At 44.7% G+C, this 13,188-nt stretch overlaps 1 protein-coding gene across 1 annotated transcript in view; it reads left to right on the top strand.

Moving 5' to 3' along the window:
• GABRA3 (gamma-aminobutyric acid type A receptor subunit alpha3) overlaps positions 1-12,390 on the top strand; it is a 78,314-nt gene extending 65,924 nt beyond the window's left edge. Inside the window, exons 7-10 of the mRNA XM_040322784.1 lie at positions 2,459-2,602; positions 3,838-3,990; positions 7,286-7,497; positions 11,525-12,390. Of these exons, the coding sequence (XP_040178718.1) occupies positions 2,459-2,602; positions 3,838-3,990; positions 7,286-7,497; positions 11,525-11,836 (821 nt within the window). The 3' untranslated portion in view covers positions 11,837-12,390. The remainder of the gene's footprint in view (positions 1-2,458; positions 2,603-3,837; positions 3,991-7,285; positions 7,498-11,524) is intronic.
• The last annotated feature ends 798 nt before the right edge of the window (positions 12,391-13,188 follow it).

The following is a 13,188-nucleotide window of genomic DNA, read 5'->3' as shown; positions in this document are numbered from 1 at the left end:
CATCATTGATCGTGTTTCCCTATATCAGGGAACACACACGATCAATGACAGCGCCACAGTGAAGAACGGGGAAGCTGTGTTTATACAGGGGGCTTTTAAAAAAAAAAAAATCTTATTTATTTTACTTGATTTTTATTTTTTTTACACTGTTTATAAAAAATTAAAAAAATTGGGTCACTTTTATTCCTATTACAAGGAAAAGTTTGGGCCAGATCCACATAGAAATGGATAGGCGCAGCGTATCAGAGATACACTACGCCGCCATATCTTACCTGGCTAAGTTAAATTTTTTGAACTTAGACGTGACTTACGTCCGACCCTATTCACGGACGACTTACGCAAAAAAAAAATAAAAAAATTCAAATTTCGACGCGGGGACGACGGCCATACTTAACATGGCAAGTCTATCTATAAGCCGCAAAATAGCAGCTTAAACTATACGCCGGAAAAAGCCGACGGCCGTACGTACGTTCGTGGATCGTCGGAAAAAGCTCATTTGCATACCCGACGCGGAAAACGACGCAAACTCCACCCAGCGGACGTCGAAGTATTACACCTACGATCCGAAGGCGTACGAAGCCGTACGCCTGTCGGATCGAACCCAGATGCCGTCGTAACTTGGTTTGAGGATTCAAACTAAAGATACGACGCGGGTAATTTGAAAGTACGCTGGCGTATCAGTAGATACACCAGCGTACTCGCTCTGTGGATCTACCCCTTAGATTTTATTTCCATCATTTACACTTTCAAAATTACAGAAAACAAAAAAATGGCGTCTGCAAAAGTTTGGGCACCCTGCAGAATTTATAGCATGCACGGCCCCCTTTGCAAAGCTGAGACCTGCCAGTGTCATGGATTGTTCTCAATCATCGTCTGGGAAGACCAGGTGATGTCAATCTCAAAGGTTTTAAATGCCCAGACTCATCTGACCCTCCCCCAACAATCAGCACCATGGGTTCTTCTAAGCAGTTGTCTAGAAAACTGAAAGTGAAAATAGTTGTCGCTCACAAAGCTGGAGAAGCTATAAGAAGATAGCAAAGCTTTTTCAGATGTCAATATCCTCTGTTCGGAATGTAATTAAGAAATGGCAGTCATCAGGAACAGTGGAAGTTAAAGCAAGATCTGGAAGACCAAGAAAAATATCAGACAGAACAGCTCGCAGGATTGTGAGAAAAGCAATTCAAAACCCACGTTTGACTGCACGATCCCTCCAGAAAGATCTGGCAGACACTGGAGTTGTGGTACACTATTCCACTATAAAGAGATACTTGTACAAATGTGGTCTTCATGAAAGAGTCATCAGAAGAAAACCTCTTCTACGTCCTCACCACAAAAATCAGCGTTTGAACTTTGCAAATGAACATAAAACAAGCCTGATGCATTTTGGAAACAAGTTCTGTGGACCGATGAGGTTAAAATATAACTTTTTGGCCGGAATGAGCAAAGGTATGTTTGGAGAACAAAGGACACAGAATTTAATGAAAAGAACCTCTGTCCAACTGTGAAGCATGGGGGTGGATCAATCATGCTTTGGGGTTGTACTGCAGCCAGTGGCACAGGGAACATTTCACGAGTAGAAGGAAAAATGGATTCAATAAAATTTCAGCAAATTTTGGATGGTAACTTGATGCCATCTGTGAAAAAGCTGAAGTTAAAGAGAGGATGGCTTCTACAAATGGATAATGATCCAAAATCCACGGGGGATTACATCAAGAGGCGTAAACTGAAGGTTTTGCCATGGCCTTCACAATCTCCTGACCTCAACATAATTGGAAATCTATGGATAGACCTTAAAAGAGCAGTGCGTGACAGACAGCCCAGAAATCTCAAAGACCTGGAAGACTTTTGTAAGGAAGAATGGGCAAAGATACCTCAAACAAGAATTGAAAGACTCTTGGCTGGCTACAAAAAGCGTTTACAAGCCGTGATACTTGCCAAAGGGGGCAGTACAAGATATTAACTCTGCAGGGTGCCCAAACTTTTGCAAACGCCATTTTTTTGTTTTCTGTAATTTTGAAAGTGTAAATGATGAAAAAAAAAATCTAACTTTTTTTTGACATATTATAAGAATGTCTAATCTGTAATTTGATGCATTTTGGAGATTTTTCCATCTTTCCTTGGCTTCGATATGCACATTAATACAAATTTTTTACCTGGGGTGCCCAAACTTTCGATCCCCACTGTAGATAGATAGAGAGATAGATAGATAGATAGAGAGATAGAGAGATAGATAGATAGATAGATAGATAGATAGATAGATAGATAGATAGATAGATAGATAGATAGATAGATAGATAGAGAGAGAGATAGATAGATAGATAGATAGATAGATAGATAGATAGATAGATAGATAGATAGATAGATAGATATTCTTAGATAGACAACAATAGTTTTTCTTACTTTGTAGATATGCGGTGGGCAGTTTGAACCCCCAGTAATCTGTGTGCTTGTCCTACAGATGCCTATCCCAGTACAGAAGTGGTTTATGCTTGGACGAATGGCTCTGACAAATCGGTTGCCGTAGCCCCGGATGGCTCTAGACTCAACCAATATGACCTGCTTGGCCTGGTGTTAGGGACTGAGACCATCCGATCGAGTACAGGTAACCTTTATTATATGTGAAGATGACAGACCGCATTGGTGACACTTATTTCATGACATTTTAGGATTATTAGCATAGGATGTGTACTTCTTGTTGGAAACTTGCTAAAGGGGGCAAATCAGGCTGCATTAATGGGGAATTATTTTTTTGCCAATTCTCATTATTTGGCGAGCTTTTCAGCTGTTCTTTACCTTTTCTTCTCCCTGGTGTGGATTGTCGTGCTCGCCCCCCTCCCTTGGACTACAGGAGAGTCAGGACGCTCTCTACGTTGCAGATAGAGAAAGGAGCTGTGTGTTAGTGGGCGTCCTGACTCTCCAGTAGTCCAAGGGAGGGGGCGAGCACAACACTCCACACCAGGGAGAAAGCCTTGCATTACTGTGTGGAGTAAGGCCCCGTACAGACGAGCGGACAGTCCGATGAAAACGGTCCGCCGGACCGTTTTCATCGGACATGTCCGCTGGGAGATTTCGGTCTGATGGCTGTACACACCATCAAACCGAAATCCGCGCGGACAGAGAACGCGGTGACGTAGATCGACACCGACGTTCTCTATCGCGCAAGTTCAATGCTTCCACGCATGCGTCGAATCAATTTGACGCATGCGCAGGATTTCTGTCTGCTGGTTAGACGTACTAACAAGCGGACATGTCCGCCGGACAGCTTCCCAGCGGACATGTCTAAGAAACATTTGTCCGCTGGAAATCTGTCCGCTAGGCCGTACACACGATCGGATCTGTCTGCGGACCAGTTTCAGCGGACATGTCCGGTCGTGTGTACGAGGCCCTACAGACAGAAGAACAGGAAGTGAGGATTTCTCAGAAGAAATAAGGACATTTAAAAGCAAAATGGAAGGATGAGGTAAGTGAAGGAGGACTGCACTAAGGTAAAGGAAGCTATTGAGGATTTTTTTTTTTACCTTTACAACCCATTTAAGGTGAAAAAACACAAAGCTTTACAACCCCTTTAATTATTTGTCATCATAATGTGACATTAGACCTATTCATTTTTGTTCGATTGAAAAGAATATCATCTGAAGTGGTCCTCATGGTATCCTACCAGCCCCTCCACATGTGTGCGCCCAGAGGTTCCCCTTGGTCTATTACGACCCAATAAACAACCCTGTCCATAGTTCAGTCGTTGTTTTCAAAAATGTCGCAACGTATAAATCTGAACTCTTAAAATGTTCCACTTATGTTTTAATTAAAGCATTATTTTTTATCCTACCTACCTGTTAGGTGAATACATTGTCATGACTACTCACTTCCACCTGAAGAGGAAAATTGGATACTTTGTCATACAGACCTACCTACCGTGTATAATGACCGTCATCCTTTCACAAGTGTCCTTTTGGCTCAACAGGGAGTCAGTCCCAGCCAGGACCGTGTTTGGTAAGTTGAACGCAACAGGAAGTACAGTAAAACCTTGGTTTGAGAGTAACTTGGTTTGAGAGCGTTTTGCAAGACAAGCAAAATGTTTAAATGCATTTTGCCTTGATATACAAGCGATGTCTTGATATACAAGTAGCGTCATGTCACAACTGAGTATAAAATAGAAAGAGAGGCGCCTCTAAGTGTAGCAATATGGTTACATTTAATAAAAGTACATTTGGCGACGTATTGCTACACTTAGAGGCGCCTCTCTTTCTATTTTATACTCTGGTGCTCCTGCCTGCATTTTGCTTCTAATCCCCTTGTGGAGGTTTCCATTTGTGGATGGACATTTTATGGCATTGCTATAATCTTTTTAACCACTTAAGACCCGGACCAAAATGCAGGTAAAGGACCCGGACAGTTTTTGCGATTCGGCACTGCGTCGCTTTAACTGACAATTGCGCGGTCGTGCGACGTGGCTCTCAAACAAAATTGGCGTCCTTTTTTTCACACAAATAGAGCTTTCTTTTGGTGGTATTTGATCACCTCTGCGGTTTTTATTTTTTGCGCTATAAACAAAAATAGAGCGACAATTTTGAAAAAAATTCAATATTTTTTACTTTTTGCTATAATAAATATCCCCCAAAAATATATAAAAAAAATGTTTCCCTCAGTTTAGGCCGATACGTATTCTTCTACCTATTTTTGGTAAAAATAAATCGCAATAAGCATTTATCAATTGCTTTGCGCAAAATTTATAGCGTTTACAAAATAGGGGATAGTTTTATTGCATTTTTATAATTTTTTTTTTTTTACTACTAATGGCGGCGATCAGCGATTTTTTTCGTGACCGCAACATTATGGTGGACAATTGTCATTTTCACAGCAAAAAATGCTATAAAAATGCATTGTTTACTGTGAAAATGACAATTGCAGTTTGGGAGTTAACCACAGGGGGCGCTGATGGGGTTAAGTGTGACCTCATATGTGTTTCTAACTGTAGGGGGGCGGGGCTGGACATGTGACGTCATTGATCGTGCTTCCCTATATCAAGGAACACACGATCAATGACAGCGCCACAGTGAAGAACGGGGAAGGTGTGTTTACACACAGCTCTCCTCGTTCTTCAGCTCCGGGGACCGATTGCGGGACTCCAGCGGCGATCGGGTCCGCGGGTCCCGCGGCCACGGAGCTTCGGACTGGGTCGCAGGCGTGCACCCGTGACCCACGGCTGGGCACTTAAAGAGGACGTACCTGTACGTGCTTGTGCCCAGCCGTGCCATTCTGCCGACGTATATGTGCAGGAGGCGGTCCTTAAGTGGTTAAAGGGTCGCTTAAAACCACAAACTTGAAAGTGGCTCCTGGAGCTCTACATGATGGGAAAGACTTCAGCCTCCTGAAACGGTAAGTACTAAAAGTATTATTTTTCTTTTTTTAAGGGTATCCTTTGTTTTTTTACAGAGGCACCTGGGCCTTAACCACTTGCCGACCTCCTCATGTAGATATACGTCAGCAGAATGGCACGGACAGGCACATGTACGTCCTCTGCTTGACGTGGGTCGGGGGTCCGATCAGGACCCCCCCCCCCCCCCCCGCTACATGCGGCGGTCGGTAAGCCTCAGGGAGCGATCTGGGACGACGGCGCGGCTATTCCTTTATAGCCGCTCCGTCGCGATCGCTCCCCGGAGCTGAAGAACGGGGAGAGCCGTATGTAAACACGGCTTCCCCGTGCTTCACTGTGGCGGCGTATCGATCGAGTGATCCCTTATATAAGGGAGACTCGATCGATGACGTCAGTTCTACAGCCACACCCCCCTACAGTTGTAAACACACACAAAGTGAACACTAAATGTTACAGCGCCCCCTGGCCCAGATTCAAGTAGAATCGCGCAATATTTGCGTGGGCAAAGAGCAAATTTTTTTCTCTACGCCCACGCAAATATTGCGCTTTGCCCGCGATTCACGGAGCAGTTTCTCCGTAAATTGCGCGGGCGATATGCTAAATAGCCGGGCGCAAGGCTGCCTAATGTAAATGATCCCGCCGGGGGCGGGAATCATTTAAATTAGGCGCGCTCCCGCGCCGAGCGAACAGCGCATGCTCCGTCGGGAAACTTTCCCGACGTGCATTGCGGCAAATGACGTCGCAAGGACGTCATTTGCTTGTAAGTGAACGTGAATGGCGTCCAGCGCCATTCACGGTTCACTTACGTAAACGACGTGAAATTTGAACGTCGCGAGCGGGAGGCGCAGCTATACTTTAGCATTGGCTGCGCCTGCTATTAGCAGGAGCAACCTTATGCTAAAGGCGCCGTACGGAAACTCCGTACCTTGCGTACGCAGGGCCCGCGCAACTTTTGTGAATCGGTGGTAGTATGCAATTTGCATACTACACGCCGATCACAAAGGCCGCACCCCCTAGCGGCCAACGCAAGAATGCAGCCTGGGATGTGAAGGCATAAGGAGGCTTATGTTTGTCACATCCTAGGCTGCATTCGGTGTAACGAGGTTCCTGAATCAGGAGCACTCGTTACACCGGAGCAAGTAAGCACTTGCGCCGCGCAACTATGGTTGCGCGGGCGCAAGTGCTTCTTGAATCTGGGCCCCTGTGTTTAACTCCCAAACTGCAACTGTCATTTTCACAATAAACAATGCAATTTAAATGCATTTTTTGCTGTGAAAATGACAATGGTCCCAAAAATGTGTCAAAATTGTCCGAAGTGTCCGCCATAATGTCGCAGTCACGAAAAAAATCGCTGATCGCCGCCATTAGTAGTAAAAAAAATAAAATAAATAAAAATGCAATAAAACTATCCCCTATTTTGTAAACGCTATAAATTTTGCGCAAACCAACCGATAAAAGATTATTGCGATTTTTTTTTACCAAAAATAGGTAGAAGAATACGTATCGGCCTAAACTGAGGAAAAAAAAATTGTATATATGTTTTTGGGGGATATTTATTATAGCAAAAAGTAAAAAATATTGCATTTTTTTCAAAATTGTCGCTCTATTTTTGTTTATAGCGCAAAAAATAAAAACCGCAGAGGTGATCAAATACCACCAAAGGAAAGCTCTATTTGTGGGAAAAAAAGGACGCCAATTTTGTTTGGGAGCCACGTCGCACGACCGCGCAATTGTCTGTTAAAGCGACGCAGTCCCGAACTGTAAAAACCCCTTGGGTCTTTAGGCAGCATATTGGTCCGGGGCTTAAGTGGTTATACAAATATTTCTTTATACAATGTATTGATTCCCTAATTGTGAATGCAGTGACTTTAAGCAACGTGCCTATATGACCGCTTTCTCTCTCTACCATAGGAGTCACCACTGTTTTGACCATGACAACACTGAGTATCAGTGCACGGAACTCTCTGCCCAAGGTGGCCTATGCCACAGCAATGGATTGGTTTATGGCGGTGTGCTACACTTTTGTCTTCTCTGCACTTATTGAGTTCGCTACGGTCAATTATTTCACTAAAAGAGGCTGGGCCTGGGATGGTAAAAGCGCCCAGGAAGGACAGACTTTCAAGGTAAGAAGGAGTAATAATAATAATAATAATCGGGTTGAGGCCAAGTTCCTCCACCCCAAACTTGCTCATCCATGTCTTTATGGACTTTGCTTTGTGCACTGGTGTGCAGTCATGTTGGAACAGGAAGGGGCCGTCCCCACACTCTTCCCACAAAGTTGGGAGCATGAAATTGTCCAAAAAAACTTGGTATGCTGACGCCTTAGGAGTTCCTATCACTGGAACTAAGGGGCCAAGCCCAACCTCTGAAAAACAACCCCACACCATAATCCCCATTCCAAAATGATTTGGACCAGTGCACAAAGCGAGGTCCATAAAGACATGGATGAGCCAGTTTGGGGTGGAGGAACTTGAATGGCCTGAGTCCTGACCTCAACCCGATAGAGCACCTTTGGGATGAATAAGAGCTGAAAATGCAAGCCAGGCCTTCTTGACGAACATCAGTGCCTGACCTCACAAATGCTCTTCTGGAAGAATGGCAACATTCCCATAGACACCCTCCTAAACCTTGTGGACAGCCTTCCTAGAATAGTCAAAGCTGTTATAGCTGCAAAGGATGGGCCAACTCAACATTGAACCCTACAGCAATAATTTTGGTAATATAGTGTGAATATATATATATTACATAATAATAATAGCTGTCCTTGCACTATTTTAAAGTAGCCAAGAAGGGCGCTACATCGAAATCTTGTACCCTGCCAGTATTCTGCATGCTTCAGAGATGGACCCTCACTCCCTGTGTTGAATAAGTGGTCTCTGTGCAAATGTCCAACATACACCCTGCTGAGTCAGACCTAGAACTATGCAAAACACAGAGAACATGTAGCTAGATTCACATAGAGTTAGGTCGGCGTATCAGTAGATACGCCTACCTTACTCGGAATCTGCGCCTAAGTTTAAGTGTATTCTCAAACAGAGATACACTTAAACCTATCTAAGATACGACGGCTTGCGCCGTCCTATCTTAGGGTGCAATATTTAGGCTGGCCGCTAGGTGGCGCTTCCATTGCGGTCGGCGTAGAATATGTAAATCACTAGACACGCCTATTCACGAACGTACGCCCGGTCGACGCAGTACAGATACGCCGTTTACGTAACGCTTTATCAGGCCTAAAGTTATTCCATCAAATAGTTGGAATAGTAATGTTAAAGTATGGCCGCCGTTCCCGCTTCGAAATTCGAAAATTTTACGTCGTTTGCGTAAGTCGTCCGTGAATAGGGATTTACGTCATTTACGTCCACGTCGAAATCAATAGGACCGATCGGCGTACTTAGCCGCAATGCACACTGGGAAATGTAGGCGGACGGCGCATGCGCCGTTCCAAAATAACGTCAATAACGTCAGGTCAAAGCAAATTATCATAAAAAACGCCCCCTTAGCCTATTTTGAATTAGGCGCGCTTGCGCCTGCCGCATTTACGCTACGCCGCCGTAAGTTAGGAGGCAAGTACTTTGTGAATACAGTATTTGCCTCTCTGACTTAAGGCGGCGTAGCGTAAATACGATACGCTACGCCGCCTTAAAGTTGCGGCAATCTACCTGAATCTAGCTAATGGTGTTTGCAGAGTAGAAAGCCCTACCTCTAGCTTGGCATTAGGCATGTCAGTGCCTACTTTCTACTTCGTATATTGCTGCTTTCTGAAGAAAACAAACTGTAAAACGGTGCACAACTTTTTGAAGCACAGAAAGTTCTGTTGGGCTTTAACCTTTTATTCTCTGGGAAACGAAAACAAAGAATAAGACTGGTCAGTATGAGCAATTTTTCCTATTTTTAAAGAAACAAAGCATACAATATTGTTGTTTAATATTTGTTTAATATATGCATGATGAAAAAAAACGATTGTGCACTATTTGTGGTGTATTTAAAAAGGAAAGCGTTTGTCTTTTTGGGTTGGGTAATTATGATATATGGTGTTTAAATGTTTTGTTTTTTTAACCAGTAGTAGAAGTTTTCTAATAATTTTCTCATTTTCCCCTCTCATCTCTTTACGGCCTGTTAAAATAAACAGCTATTAATAGAGCACAATAGCTGAAGCTTAAATTTAAACAAAGCTTAATGATTCACAGGGGTGACTTAATAACTAATCACTTATCAGGCAGCTTAGTTGGAAGTTTCAGTCAGATAATGCAGTGCCTTAAGGTAGGATGCTATTGTATGTTCTGTCTCTTAAGGCCTCGTACACACGACCGAACATGTTTGCTGAAACTGGTCCGCGGACCAGTTTCCGCGGACATGTTCGGTCGTCTGTACGGCCGACCGGACCGGATTCCCGGACGAGTGGACAGGTTTCCAGCGGACAAATGTTTCTTAGCATGCTAAGAAACATGTCCGCTGGAAACCTGTCCGTCGGACATGTTCGGTCGTCTGTATGACTCACCGAAGCATTGACCTTCCAGGGTCGCGCACGTCGCCGCGTCATCGTCGCGGCCACGTCACCGTGTATCCTGTCCGCGGGGAATTTGCTCTGATGGTGTGTACAGCCATCAGACCAAATGATCCCAGCGGACATGTCTGATGAAAACGGTCCGCAGACCGTTTTCATCGGACAGATCCGGTCGTGTGTACAAGGCCTAAGACAATCCATAGTGCTCTGGGAATCCTTTATGCACATGTAGTAAGCGGTTGGCAGTAAGCCCATTGAACACTACACATCCAAGTCAAGGGGGAAGTGCCACAAATGCCCCGCAACCGCGTGCAATGCATGCAGTTGTGGTGCGTTTGATGGCAAAAATGGGGTTAAAACAAGTGGTGAGGCGGCATCACATAGTTTCCTCACTGTCTGTCAGTAGCCTCTGGCGATTTATCTGATGGTGGATCAGGCTTCAGAGGCAAGGGAGATTTAGATGCACGTATAAATCTTCCCTTAAGCCTCGTACACACGATCAGTCCATCCGATGAGAACGGACCGATGGACCGTTGTCATCGGTTAACCGATGAAGCTGACTGATGGTCCATCGCGCCTACACACCATTGGTTAAAAAAACGATCGTGTCAGAACGCGGTGACGTAAAACACAACGATGTGCTGAAAAAAACGAAGTTCAATGCTTCCAAGCATGCGTCGACTTGATTCTGAGCATGCGTGGATTTTTAACCGATTGTTGTGCCTACTAACGATCATTTTTTTCCCATCGGTTAGGAATCTATCTGTCAAATTTAAAGCAAGTTGGCTTTTTTTTAACCGATGGCTAAATAACCTATGGGGCCCACACCCGATCGGTTTTGACCGATGAAAACGGTCCATCAGACCGCTGTCCTCTGTTTAACCTATCGTGTGTACGAGGCCTTAGGATAGCTTAAAGGGGAGGTTCCCCCTTAAAACAAATTTCTAACATTACATTCGGAAGACTGCTTACACTTCGGGTAGGCTGGCTTTTTTTTTTTTTTTTTCGTACATACCTCGATCATATCGCATATCGCCGTTTCATCCCTCGGCTTCCGGGTATGAGTCTTGCTGGACCTAGTTGATTGATGTTCCTCCGACCGGCGCATACTGCGCGTCACGACTTTCCGACAGAAGCCGAACGTCATTGCGCAGGCGCCGTATAGAGTCGGCTCTATACGGCGCCTGCGCAGCGACGTTAGGCTTCTTTCGGAAAGTCGTGACGTCAAGTATGCGTCGGTCGGAGGAACGTCAATCAACTAGGAACGCCCACCCCCACCAGACTCATACACGGAAGTCGAGGGATGAAACGGTGATATCGAGGTATGTACGGAAAAAAAAAAGCCAGCCTACCCGCAGTGTAAGCAGTCTTCCAAATGTATTGTTAGAAATTTGTTTTAAGGGGGAACCACCCCTTTAATTATTTGCAGAAATGCACAAAAATGTTGTGGTGTATTAGTAAAAAATTTGCAGAGCAAAATTGCATATTCATTCTTTCTGTGCAAATGGGGGCAAAAATCGAAGGGGATTTGGCTATTTTTTTCTCCAGACCGAATTTTGCTTATTCATCAAAGTGAATCATGAAAATCTGATATTGTGTGACAGCACTGATTGGCCCCATCATACTGTTTTGTCTTCTCCCCCTAGATAAAAGAACCTATAATCCTGGCAAAGAAGTCCAGCACGACCTACAACATAGTGGGGACAACCTACACACTGAACATCAAAGAACCGGCCTTGGCCACCATTGCGAAGAATGTTGCTCTCCCGCCCCCTCCTCTATCTCCGCCGCACGCTGAGCTAAAGCCATTGGATGGCAAAAAGACTTACAACAGCGTCAGCCGCATTGACAAGATTTCACGCATCGTCTTCCCAGTCTTGTTTGCCATCTTTAATCTGGTGTACTGGGCAACCTATGTCAACCGAGAATCATCAATCAAGGGAATGATTCCAAAATAATTACAAAAAAAAAGATTCCTTTTGAACTCCTAACTTTGTGTGGGACGTGTTACCTGTCTCTTCTCAAGGTATCACATACTGTTTTTTTTTGTTTTTTTTTGTAAGATGTCTGAAGGTTCCTACAGATGTAAAAGAACGTTCACTCGAAGAGTCCATTAAAAGTCAGGTTGGGGAACGTTCGGAATTTTGTAGGTCTGCCTTAACTGTGGCAAACATCCCCTGCCTGAGTCTTTTCAGAGCCTTTTTCCAGAAATAGGCCGGAGCCAGGGGATGTCTGCAGAGTGTTACCCTTCCCGCCTCCATAGGTGCATACTCGCACATTTGATGTGAACGTGCATGCTTGTTCGGCGATCTGTGGCCCGGGTCGTGCATGCACAGCCGGCGGCCATCTAACGTCTGTAGGCTGCTGAGTTTCTCTCTTTATTGCTCACTGTGATATCTGCCCTTAACAGGGTACTTTGCTTATTTGTTTTGAGGGCTTATGACTAGTAGGGTGACCACGTGTCCCGGATTGCCCGGGACAGTCCCGCATTTTGCAGGTCTGTCCCGGGCACCTTCATTCCAGGACAATACAGTGTCCCGGGAAGGAAACTGACACAGCCACCCCCCTGGGCCAATCTGATGTCCCCAAAAAGGCCACCACATCACCGCTTTACTCACTGACAGTACTTGTCCTGGCCTGGAGGAGCACAATCCCTCCCCCTGCTTGTGATTGGAGAAATCATAAATCCCGCCTTGTGTCCAATCACTGTGATGTGATTTGTTACAGCACAAGCTGATTTTTGGGAAGGGGGGGTGTCCCTGAATAGTAGTTTGGAAATGTGGTCACCCTAATGACTAGTGATGTTCGAATCCAGAGACGATTCGCTAACCTTCGATTGACCCAAATATCTGCATTATAATCTGTGTGGTCTGCAGAGAAGCATACAACTCAAACATTCCTGCAATAGTAATTTATAAAATTTTACAAAAATGTTAAAGATTGCATACGAGGTGAATCATAAAATCTTGCATTTGAGCAGCTCACCTATTTGCATGCCAATCGATTCGCTCATCACTATGTACAATAATAAAAAGGTACCCACAGATGTGAAACGATTGTCACCCGATCCAGCCAATGATAGCCAGATGTCTGTTGGAGGTTTGCACCACTAAATTGTTCACTATAAAATCCTATTCTTCGAGATTCATTGGAAGACGATGTACAATAATTGTTTCTGTGTGGGTTGACTGCCAACCACAAGACCTTTGGACGCCAGGGATGGACTGGCCATTGGGACTCACTGGGCCGGCTTCAGTGACAGTGGACCGCCGCCGCCCCCCTCCGCTCCTCTGTCTCTCCCTTCCCGCAG

This window comes from Rana temporaria, chromosome 9, assembly GCF_905171775.1.
Source record: "Rana temporaria chromosome 9, aRanTem1.1, whole genome shotgun sequence".
Taxonomy (NCBI): domain Eukaryota; kingdom Metazoa; phylum Chordata; class Amphibia; order Anura; family Ranidae; genus Rana; species Rana temporaria.
Note: the sequence above shows the minus strand (reverse complement) of the source record. Positions and strands in the feature narration are given on the sequence as shown.